This window comes from Corvus kubaryi, unplaced genomic scaffold, assembly GCF_017639235.1.
Source record: "Corvus kubaryi isolate FWS band 111438036 unplaced genomic scaffold, C.kubaryi_AGA036_p1.0 37036, whole genome shotgun sequence".
Classification (NCBI taxonomy): Eukaryota; Metazoa; Chordata; class Aves; order Passeriformes; family Corvidae; genus Corvus; species Corvus kubaryi.
The window spans coordinates 211,678-223,455 of NW_024581016.1; the positions used below are offsets into that span (position 1 = coordinate 211,678).

General features: G+C 43.5%; 1 protein-coding gene across 2 annotated transcripts in view; it reads right to left on the bottom strand.

The window, feature by feature from the left end:
- Positions 1 to 1,364: 1,364 nt before the first annotated feature.
- RCAN1 (regulator of calcineurin 1) overlaps positions 1,365 to 11,778 on the bottom strand; it is a 36,406-nt gene continuing 25,992 nt past the window's right edge. The window contains exons 1-4 of one of the 2 annotated variants that reach the window (XM_042020631.1): positions 8,667 to 8,959; positions 6,866 to 7,039; positions 5,937 to 6,096; positions 1,365 to 3,811 (exon numbers count right to left, since the gene is read on the bottom strand). In XM_042020631.1, the coding sequence (XP_041876565.1) occupies positions 3,648 to 3,811; positions 5,937 to 6,096; positions 6,866 to 7,039; positions 8,667 to 8,753 (585 nt within the window). In that variant the 5' untranslated portion in view covers positions 8,754 to 8,959 and the 3' untranslated portion in view covers positions 1,365 to 3,647. Of the gene's footprint in view, positions 3,812 to 5,936; positions 6,097 to 6,865; positions 7,040 to 8,666; positions 8,960 to 11,778 lie in introns of those variants that run through there. The other variant, XM_042020630.1, reaches the window with a different exon arrangement.

Consider the following 11,778-nt stretch of genomic DNA (forward strand, 5'->3'; position numbering starts at 1 on the left):
AGCTCCCTCAGCTGCTCCTCCCAGGATGGGTTTTCCAGCCCCTTCCCCAGCTCCGTTCCCTTCCCGGGCCACGCTTCAAAGAAACTCCAAACAAAAGGAACTCCTGGCAGGAAAACACACAGAGACACACTGTGACAGAGTTTGGAATGTGGCAGTGCCCACTTAGCAATGGAAATGGTGTCAAGGAAGATAAACCCAGCCCTGCCAGCTCCATCCTGTCCCTCGTCATTGGAGCCACCTCCGTGCTCCTGCCTTACTCCCTGTAACATGTTCAAAATTCGGAATTATTTGAAAGCTTAATGTCAAAACTTTCTTTACCAGTGTCTTGGGGAATGTCTTTATCATTGTTTTGTCTTTCTATATCCAACTATGAATTATTAAAAGCATTAGCAAGGAGTAATTTTCTGGCAAATGTTTCTCAGGTGTGTTGGGCCAGGCAGGATAAAAGCAAAGAACTTGTGTTCCTCAGGACAAGCAAAAAGCAGGAATTGAGCAGGCAGGTGATAATGCCAAGGGCAAAATCCCTGCTGGAATTGTCCAAATGGTTCCAGAGCTGCTGCAGTTCATTCCTTCCCCATCCCTGGCAAGTCTGGACTACACAGAGAACGACTGATCCACTTGTCCAATTTCAATTATCAAAGTTACTTCACCTGGTGCTGCTCTGGAAAACAAAACTCAGATTTAAACCAAACTTTGGTCCTTCAGAGGTCGTTGCCTTCACATTGAGAACAAGGAAGGGCCTTAAGTGGGTACCAGAAACTCCTTTTTGCCCTGACAGCACTTCCATCCCTGTCCACAGCAAAGCCTTCATGGGTTTGCCATAATTTCTCTTGCAACAAAAAGACTTCAAGTTATCAAGTAGAGCCACTTAAACACTGATGTATTTCCATACTCCAGGAGCTTCAAAAATCATGGAATCATGGGATGCTTTGGGCTGGAGGGACCTTAAAGCTCCCCTCATTCCACTTTCCACTGTCCCAAGTTACTCCAAGCCCCATCCAAGCTGGCCTTGGACACTTCCAGGGATGGGCAATCCAGAACCTCTCTGGGCAACCCCCCAAATTATTCATTTTTATATAAATATTTATGAATGCACAGGGATTATCCTGGGGCAGGAAGATGTTGATACCTTTATTAGGAACTTCAGGCACAGAAGAATCAGGTTTTCACTGGAACATTCCCCACTGGATTTTATTCATGAGCAGATTCTCACATCTGGAGATCCTGCAGCTCTCTGAAGGCTGGAAAGCTTTTCTAGGAATCAATTTATGAGGGCCTGGCACTGCATTCTGCCCCTTTGGAAGCTGAAAATTCCCATTTTGGCACCGAACCTGGAGTGGCTCCATGCAGAAAATACCAGGACATTTACAAGAAGACAACAAAATATTTTAATTTCAATCTGCCCCGTGCTATACAAGTGTATAAAATACCAACTAAGCATCCAGTGGAACATTACAAAAATAAAAGAACCAGAAAAAGCAAGCAGCACACCGGAGTCATGAGGACAGGACGTGGCAGATCCAACCAGGAACACACTGTGAGCATTCCAAGATTTCCATGGTTCCCACCTCAGGCAGGGGTCAGGTATTAAAATGACAAAAATGAGATTGATTGATGGTTTTCACTGAAAAGCAGCTCTGCTTTTGTAGGAAACGCAGCAGCAGCCACCTGGGTTTCTACTGCCAAACTCATGTTTTGATTTTTCATGGAAAAAGGACAGGACAGGAATTATTCCAAAGGTTTTTAATTGAATGTGGTGAGAACACAAAGTCCAGCAGTCATTTGAGAAACATGGAAAAATCTTGGAAAGGCTTCAAGGCAGTTGTGGCAAACCTACAAAGTTTCTCTCCACTTGATTCCTTTATTTTGGGTGTTGAATGCAGCACATGGAGCCAGCTGAGGGTAGCCCAAAATAACCCCATTTTCCTGTGTGTCCAGCTCCAGCAATCCATGGAATTAGCTCTTCTCAACAGTTCCCATGGAGCCAGGGCCACTCAGACACCAAAACCAGGCTTTGTTCCAGTTTCCAGGGACTAACAATCCAAGCTAGAGCAGAATATTCAATATATTCCTGCTCTCTAGTCCCAGATTTCTGTGTCAGTCAGGAATGCCAGGCCTTCCATAACACCTTGATTCCCTGCACCTCAGCCTGGAATGGCTCCATTCTTTTTAAAACAGGTATTATTTAAAAAAACCAAGGTGTGAACCAGGCATTTCAATCAAAACTTGCTTCAATCTCTTCTCAGACCAACTGTGTGGCAAAAGCAAACCAAGAGAGAGCCACAGTTTGATCCCTAAAAACACAATGAGAGGCTTCAAACATCCCTTTTCCAAGACCCCCAAGTGGTATTTTCCATGGATAGCAGTTCCTATCTCTTCCAAAAAATACTGAACCCTGTTGCAAGGTGAGGATCTCCAGTTTAAAAAAGCACTAATAAAATATTTCTGTCATCTTTCTTGGAATTTGCATTTTGGAGCCTTTGAAGACTGCCATATAAAACCCCTAAAGCTTCTCCCACATATTCCCACTGCTGAAATAAGCATTCCTTGGCATTAAGCATTTCATCCCAGCTGAGTTTGGAAGCAAAGCTCAAGAAAGTTTGGATTTGTGGATATCCAAAGCCAGTAGAAAAAGATCCAAGTGTGCAGCTTGGAGTAGGAATGGACAAGGAAAAGGCACTCCAGCTCTCCTCACTGGTTCCTGGGTGGAATTTTCCAATCCCTATCAAATCTTTGCTCCCCAAAAATGCAGATTCAAGTTTATCCTTTTTTTTTTTTTTTTTTTTAACTGGAAAAATCCCACTGCTCTGAATATGCACCATCAGCATTATTTGAGTCCTTTTTTTTCCCCCCCAAGTCAAAGCTCCCAAACGAATCCTATTGAATATATAAATTATCTGAACTTAAATAATTTTAAATCCATGTATTCCAGAACCCTCCTATTGCACGTTTTTCCATTGCTTTGCCAGATAAAACCCTTTGCAGGAATTTCACAAAGGTTAAAATTTTAGAAGCACAACTTCCAGAGCACCAAAAGCAGGTGCTGGAGGAATTGTATCCTGCTGGAAAACGAGTGCCAATAAAAACAGATATAAATATATCATGTATATACACATCCAGGAGGAATTCTGGGAGGCTGAGATAATAAATACTTGAAACAATTCCCAGATTTCCAGAAACTTGGGGGAAACTCTAGAAAATAAAGCAAATTACTTTAGAAGACCAAGAAGAAACATGCACAAAACCTAGTGTAAGAATAAGGGTTAAATTCCCATCATCTTTCCAACCCTGTTATCCCAAGGTTTTCCAAACAATCATCAGCTGGAGGATTTATGGGAGTACAGAACAAGGAAAGCTTCCCCCAGCTGCTTTCCCCCCAAAATAACCCCAGTTTGTCCTGTTTTGCCTCAAAATGTCACCTTCTCCCCATCCTTTGTTCCCAGGGATCCGGGAATACACTCAGCCCGTGGATCAACCTGAGGCAGCAAAACTAAGGATGGAATTCCTTCATTTTGAGCAAACTTAGCTTGGAATTCTCCTACCGCAGCTGCTGCCGCTGCCACCAAACGTGTGAGCTGCTGTTTCCACAGTAAAGGTTTTTCCCTGGCAGTTTTCTACTCCAAATCCTTGGAAAAAGCAGCAGCAGCTCAGCTCAGGTGGGCAGGAGCATAATCCGGCCTCCGGGTCTGGATAATTTTGGGTTTGGGTTTCTTGGTCTCCTCTTCCACATCATTTTCCTGGTCACTCTCACAGACATGGACAACAACGCTGGGAGTGGTGGCAGTGGCTGCATGGAGCTCGTATTTCTCTCCTGGAAGGGAAAACATTGGGAAAATGCCTTTAAAAGGAGCCAGCCTGTAGGAAATGTTACATGAGGCCTTTCAATATGGAAAATGTTGGACCCCTGGGTTCTGAGAATTTCAGCCTGTCAGTGCTGGGAGGCAGCGATCCTCAGAAACACACTGTACCCGATGCAAAACCCTGGGAAAAGCTTCCTAAATCGTGTGGTAACAATGAGGTTGTTGCTGTGTAATTGAAAGTTGTATCACTGGGTGGAATATGTAGAAATGTAGAAAATTAGGTAATGGGGATATAGGTAATAATAGGCTACAATATGGAGGATTTGGGGCGTGGATTTATGTCGTCTCCTCTCTCCTTGTTCTTCATAAATCTAGGGGTTAAGTACTGGTCCAGAAGTTCTGCACTGCAGGACATGAAAAGTTAGTAATTGGACTGCAAGTAAAAACATATTACTTAGCATTTCATAATTGGTTAATTTAGACTTTAAAAAACCTTGGAAGTGAGAACTCAGGGCCGTTTTCCACCCTGCCAACTAAGAGGCACCTGTGTTACAGGTAAGAAAATAACAAACATCAGTAAAGAAGAAAAGCCTGGCATCTCCTGGGTTTAATCCAAACTCTGAGTAAAAGAACTCGAAATACAAAACCAGAGAAAACTAATAGGAAAATAAGGGAGTGACAGAATTATAAAAGCCATGAGGTGCCAGCACAGAGCATCCTGAAGGGTTTCAGTGAGCATTGCCTTGAGATCTGGGTTTTCCATCATATAAAACATTGCTTTAAAGTTAATCATGTTAAATGTTAAATCATTACTATTAATAACTAATTACTATTAATAACTAAATAATAATACAATAAATAAAAATAAATAAATCGTAAGAGAAGACATTAAATAATGGTATTAAATTAAATCAAGCAAAGAACAAATGGTTTCCTCTCATCTCTTCCCTGGTCATCTTCCCTTCATTTTTTCCCTCTTTTCTTTATCCTCAATCCCTCTCCTTCTCCATGAAAAGCCCAACAATGCCTCTTTGCTCCATTTCCCTCAGAATTTTGGGAAGAAAAACTGGCCCAAAGAGCAATTCCATAGAGGAAAAAGCTCTTCCCTCCAGTTCTTTGGGAACACACACAGTGCTGGAGCAATCCTTGCCTGCTCCTTGGGACCCATCATTAATTCCATGTTCCAGGGAACATCCCAGTCCAGGGCAGAGCTTTAGAGGGCTCAACATTCCCAATAAACATGGAAAATCTCACAGAAAAGGGACTGCAGATCAGCCAGGAGCTCAGTAACAGGGGAAAAGGACCAACTTTTAATGCCTGGAAAGCCTTTAGATATTTATTTTAAATTTTCTTTTTGGAATCCCTAAAATTGGAAAGGAAAACTCAAGAGTAAAGAAACAGCATCATGGAGCTGAACTTCCACACAAGCAGAGGCTGTTGTGTTACTTAGTTATTATTTATTCATTCCAATTGTTCCATCAAAAACAACCTCTGCTTCCAAAACCCATTTCAGGAACAACAAAATCTTTGATGGAAATATTTCATAATTAAAAATGATGAAGAATATTTAATTAGAAGGATTCTTCATGGACAGATTTAAATCCCAACATGCAGGAGGTCAAAGCTGTGCCCTGCCCTTTTCTCCATCCTTTACAATTCCCTAAGTCTGGAGGTGCACAGGAATTGAAAAATCCCCCAGTAAAATGAACCTGACACAGTTTTTATTCTCTTTAATCCTGTTATGAAATGTGGCCATTTTTCTCTCCCCTAAAATTAATAATACAGCTACAAACAGGTTAAATCAGAGTTGTCCTTGAGGAAAGATTAATTTGCACCAATTTTCATTAAATTTCATAAAATTGCATAAAATATGGGAGAAAATGAACTCAAGGGATGTGATCACTAATCAGTGAGAAAAGAAGTGGCAGGAATTTATCCCTCTCAAATTCCAAGGAATTTTAGGTTGATAGTTCCTCCTACACCCAGTAGCAGTTTCCTCCTCTGGGGCAAACAGAAATAAGAAGAAAATGGAAATAAGAAGAAAATGGAAATAAAAATTTCTTGGAAAAGTTTTAGAAATTCAGGAATTTTCGAGGTGTTTTCCCTAACCAAAATTCTGTTTTTACACCTTCTTACCTGGTCCTAGCTTGGAAATAGCATATAAAAGGTCATAGTTAATGACTGGAGTGGCATCCTCCACTTGTTTCCAATCCACAGGAGGAGAGGCAGGAGGGGAGATCAGAAACTGCTTGTCTGGGTTTGGGGGGGCCAGATGGGAGCTTCCAATGTGCAAAGTCTGGAAAAGAAGGGAGAAGCCAAAGGTGTCACTGAGAAAGATCCATGAATGCAGGGCTCAGCAGGAATGGGAAGGCTGGCACGGATGTCATGCTCTGCCCAGCACTCAGGGTGGCAGCACCAGCCAGGATACCACAGCTCCAAGGGAAATTCCAAGGGATGCTTTTCCCTTCAAATCAAACATCTGCCCTTGCAAGACTCGAGCAGGAGGACACGGCCTCTAAGGCCTAATGAGAAATGGTGCTGGAAGTCATCCCCACCAGTGAGAGTGAGACAATTCCAGGAGGGATAGGAATAACCTGGATCATGGGGGCTGTCCCTGGGGTCACTCATGGATTCATTTTCCCACTCCATTTCAGAGGGAAAAGCAGCTGGAAAAGCAGCTGGAAAAGCAGCCTGATTCCCAGAGCCAGGGTTTCTGTAGGAGCAGAGGCCAGCGAGCTCCAGAGCTGCCCTGGGGGAGATCCCCAAGAACGGGAAGGGCAGGGAGAGCCCGGAATGGGCAGCTCCAAACCTTGGATCCCTCAGGGACTCCCTGGGTGCTGGCAGAGCACAACCAGCCTCCCCCAGCCCTTTAAATTCTTGGAATGTGCTGATTCCCACCCAAGGTTATCCCCTCAATTCAGAGGGAGAATAAATGGGAAATACAACAGCCTCCAAATCCATGGAGCTCTGGAACAACCTTGGATCCTCTAATTAATCTGAAAAAATGACCATGAAGGAGGAAATTCTGCTTGAATCCCCCCAAGGATAATCCCAAAAAGCTTTACCTGAGCAAAATAGAGTTTGAGTTCTTTTCCAAGGAATTCTGTCTTGTCCAACTGGATCCTGGCATCTGCTGCAGATAAAGGGTTGCTGAAGTTAATTCTCACTCTTTTGAAGCTCTTAAAATACTGAAAGGTGAGGTCCCTGTCGTAGGGTCGGAACAGGGATTCAAATTTGGCCTGGAGAGAAAGGAACAGAGGAGAAAATCAGTCTTAAACACTAATAAAGACATTAATTAAAAAGTTACTAATAAGGGCAAATGACCACTCTTAAATATAGATTATTGTAACAGCTTAATTTGGGTTTTTTCCTTTTTCTTTCTAGAATGAACCTTTCTGCCTTATCACTTATTTTCTCTGCATCATTAAAGCAGATGATTATCATTAATAAGCAATATTATTATATATTATCACTTATTATATTAACAGGAATAAGTGTTGGATGAGACACCCCAATTTCACAACGCTACGATATTGAAAAGAAATGTTTCATATAAAATTAACACCCAAAAGCCTTGAAAAAAGTCTGCCAAGCCTTTGCCTAAATGTGCAAATTTCAAGGGAACCAATACAAGTTTTAATAGAGAAAAATGAAAAAATCCTATTTGATTGTCAAGCTAAATGTGATTTTCTTCAGTGACTCAGCACACAGAATAAAGTCCATGAACATCTCCTGCTTTCCTGCTATTTTTCATTTCATTTATGTAAAGTGCTTCCACTCTCTCTTCAGGATTCCAGGCCAAAGGAGAGACACAAGAGGTGGCTCTGGAGCTGCCAGGCCCTTCCCAAGTGTTTTATTCCAATGGGTTCAGGATTCAAATTTGAGGCATTTCCAGACATTTTCTCTCCACTAAAAGCTTCCTAGAAACTCAGGACAAAGCCAAAATAAACATTACTTCACTGAGGGGTTTTTACTGTAATATTTTTAATTAGTAGAGGGGAAAAAAGCAGGGAAATTACATAAGAAGGCAGGAAGTAATTCAGAATTTCATCTTCCTCCCTGAGAAGGCTCCACTTCACAAACTCACCACAGCTGGCTGTAAAATCATTATATTTCAAAGATATTTTAAAATCAGAGCTGTTCTGCTTCTCCAGCTTCTTCAGAATGAGCTCTGAAACAGGAGCAGAACCCTCCCCACACAGAGCTGGAATTTGGGAGCCTCAGAGCTGAGATGCAACCATGAAAAATACACCCAAAAACTGCATTTCCAAGTTCCCATTCCATATTTAAACCCAGAGAGATCAGTTTTATATATTTTTTTTTTAATTTATTTAAATATGTGATTGCAGTGGTCAGAAATGTCACTTTGGCACTATGACACTAAAAAGAAAATGTTATTTTTGCCCTTAAGGTATCTTAGCAGTCAACAATTCACTGTATCAGGACCAATAAATATTTTATATTATTTTATATTTACATTATTTATTATTTCTTTTATATTGCCAATCAGTTAGACACAGATCCAAGAGGACTTCTTATAGTTTTAGCAGGAAAAAAATCCCAAGAAAAGTATCAAATGAATTATAAACTGGTGGATCTTGCTACCAAAATAAGAATTAAATATTTGCTGAAAATTCAGAATACGCCAAACAGTCAAAGAAGTCTGGAGAGAAAATTGAAATAATTTTCCCAGCCACACACAGCTAAGATTGAATAATTCCCAGAGCTGGAGCCATTCCCATCAGAGCAGGCTGGTGCACACCTCCAAGCTCCAAGCCTTTCACAGCACACTGGAACTGCCTTCCAAGGAAGGAAAAAGCAGCACCTCCAAAGTGAAGCTCCCAGAAATAACCCCATCAAACCTACCCTCGTTTCTGGCTGGGTGAAGACATCCCCATCTGCCAGGCAGGCGATGAGCGAGCTAAAACTGTAATGAAAATTGCGGAAATGCATTTTGGGGCTCGGCCCGAGCGATTCCCGCAGAAATCCCGGGATTTTCGGGAGCCCTGGCTGCTGCAGGCAGCGTTTATAAGGCAAGAGAGTCCAGCCCCTGGTGAAAAAAAGCTCTCAGAGCATCCTGTGTGTGACAGCGAATTCCTGAGCAGAGTCCCGCATGCTTGGAGGGAGTCAGGAACAAAATGTAAGCGGCACTGGAAAGAGGTGACGTCAGCAATTAGTCAGCTTCCCTCTGCTAATTACCGGGAGCATGGAAAATCCAGCTGAGCCGAGCTCGGCAGCTGCTCCCCAGCCTCTTTCTTGCAGCATAGTTTCCACTGGCAGTAATTCCACGCAGCTCCCGGCCCGCGCTGCTCCCGCTGCAATGGGACATTGCCCGATGGAAAATGTTCCTGCCACGGCAGCCCCGCTCCGGGAAAGGGCTGGAATGAAGGCAGCAGGAAAACTGCCTCACATTCCTGATTCTTTGGGGATGGGAAATGAATCCCTCAGCTCGGCAGCTTGTGCAACAAAAAAATCCACAGGTTGAAACTTTGAGATTGATCTGGGAAAATAATTTTCCTCTCATCACAAGGATTCATTTGGAAGCTTCTTCAAAGCAACTCCGTGGATTAATTACCATTCTCACCTTATTAAAAACTCTTTCCCAGCCTGGTTTTGTTGGGGGTTGGTTTGGGCTTCTTTTCCTAACAGGAGCTTGCTCAGCAATCTGGTGGCAAGGTTTTACCAGAACCTGAGCTACAGCAGCAGGGACCAGGTATGGAACCTGAATTCCTGACATTTTCTGGGACACCTGTCTCCCACTTTCAAAGCATTCCCAAAACGCAGCACAGAACACAGGTTTTTGCGGTCTTTTCTTGCGGATTTTTTTTTTTTTTGGTGGGTTTTGGTTTGGTTTTTTTTTTAATCAAGAACCATTTTAAAAACTCATCACCATTTCAAGTAATTAATGAACTTTAAATTGAAGCTTTCACAAACTCTTTGGAACTCTACTATGCACATTCAGCTACAAAATTATAATGAAGTCAAAATCTGAAGTGCCTTTAGTTCATTCTACTTTAACACAGGGCTATGACAGAAGCACCAAGTTTTAAGGAACACCTACAAACAATGCACAGTGCTACGTTTAAAACCTAATTTCATCAATATTTAACTACATAAAACTATTCACGTGAAGACTGTTCTCTATTTTTAGGGAATTCTTTGCTTAAATCCCCATTGAAAGTCAAACTCCCTGCTGCTCTTAGGCTACCTCAGTGTAAAAGTCAGCACAGCATGAAAAGAATACTCAAACCAATTTCTTGGAACCTTTTCTTGGAAGTCCCCACTTAAAAATCCCAGGATCACTGAGGCTGGAAAAACCCTTCAAGACTATCAAGTCCAACCTGTGACTGAATCATCACCCCCTGTCCCCAGCCCAGAGCACTGAGCACCACATCCAGACATTCCCTGGACACCTGCAGGGGTGGGGGCTCCAAACCTCCCTGGGCAGCCCCTGCCAAAGGCTGACCACCCTTTCCAGGAAGAAAGGGATGAATTCCATCAGTGAGGATGGGACGCAGCAATAATCAGGTCTGGGCACACACACAGCACACACAGAAACTCGGGTACTTCAGGAGAGGATTCACAACCAGCCCTGACGCCCCTGAGCCCAGAAAACCACCCCGAGCACATCCTAAATCCTGTCCCTGACCTGGAATTTGCTGGCAAGTATCCTGGAGACTTCGGATGTGGAAGGAGCAGGCATGACTCCATAAACCAGAGGTCAGGATGCTCACCTGGAAAGTATGGCCATGTATCACCTGAGCATAAAGGCAAACAGGCTGCCCACATGCCAGGGAATGCTGCAGCTCCTGATAAGAAAGCAGAGCAGGTTCCTGCTCTAACCTGGAACAGCCTCAGGTCACTGCAGCACCTCTGGGGGACATTTCTGTCCCCAGAGCTCATGAAGAGTGAAACATTAAAAATCCCTCTGATTGCAGCCCTCAAGGCCACCTACACATTTCTGAGAGCCAGGGAAAATTACTTCAGAAGCCACCTTTCAAACAGAACTTTGTCATCTAATTCAGGACTAGTCTGGCTATAAACAAACCAACTGGTTCTCAGAAATGTAACACCTCACAAAGCAATTTTTTCACACTTCTCTGCAGATTTAAAAGAACCATTTAAGTCCAACTGATACACACAATGTATTTAACTTGCCTGTTTAAAACCCCAAAGAATCAACCCCAGTATGTTCCACTTTGTTTTTTGACATGGTTGTGTCCCAAGTCATGGAATCACAGAAAGGTTTGGGTTGGGAGGGACCTTAAAGCCCTGAGCAGGGACACCTCCCACTGTCCCAGGCTGCTCCAAGCCCCAATGTCCAGCCTGGCCTTGGGCACTGCCAGGGATCCAGGGGCAGCCCCAGCTGCTCTGGGCACCCTGTGCCAGGGCCTGCCCACCCTCCCAGGGAACAATTCCTGCCCAAGATCCTGTCTAACCCTGCCCTCCTCCAGCTCAAGGCCAGGTCTCTCAGTGTATTAAACAAACCACCCTGAGTTATTAACACCAAACTCAAGCACTTTGTCAAAAGAAAAGCCCCAATTCCCACTGCCCCTGGGGCAGCTGGTGAAGGGCTGTTCCAGGCAGAGCTCTGTGTGGAGAGCCCTGAGCTCATGTGGAAACCAAGAGGCAAAGTTACAAAAGCCCCATTGCCACAGCCTGAGTGTTGCAATGTTCCTTCCACGGGGTCAGCTCTTGGAAGGTTTGGTACCCACATGCAAACACCTTGCCTGGAACAGGAACATTGCAACACCCTCAGAAGTCCTGGATTTGATGTTCTGATATAATCAGAGGGCAGCTTTTCTTCTCCCTTATCTCCCCTTTTGGAGAGTTTGCTGCTTCCTGTCCTCCCTTTGAGACTCCCTAGCAAGTACAGAGAGAGAACAAGGGCAAGATCACCTGCACAGGAAGGACAGGGACATGTTGGAGAGAGTCCATGGAGGCACCAGGATGAGCAGAGGGATGGAGCAGCTCTGCT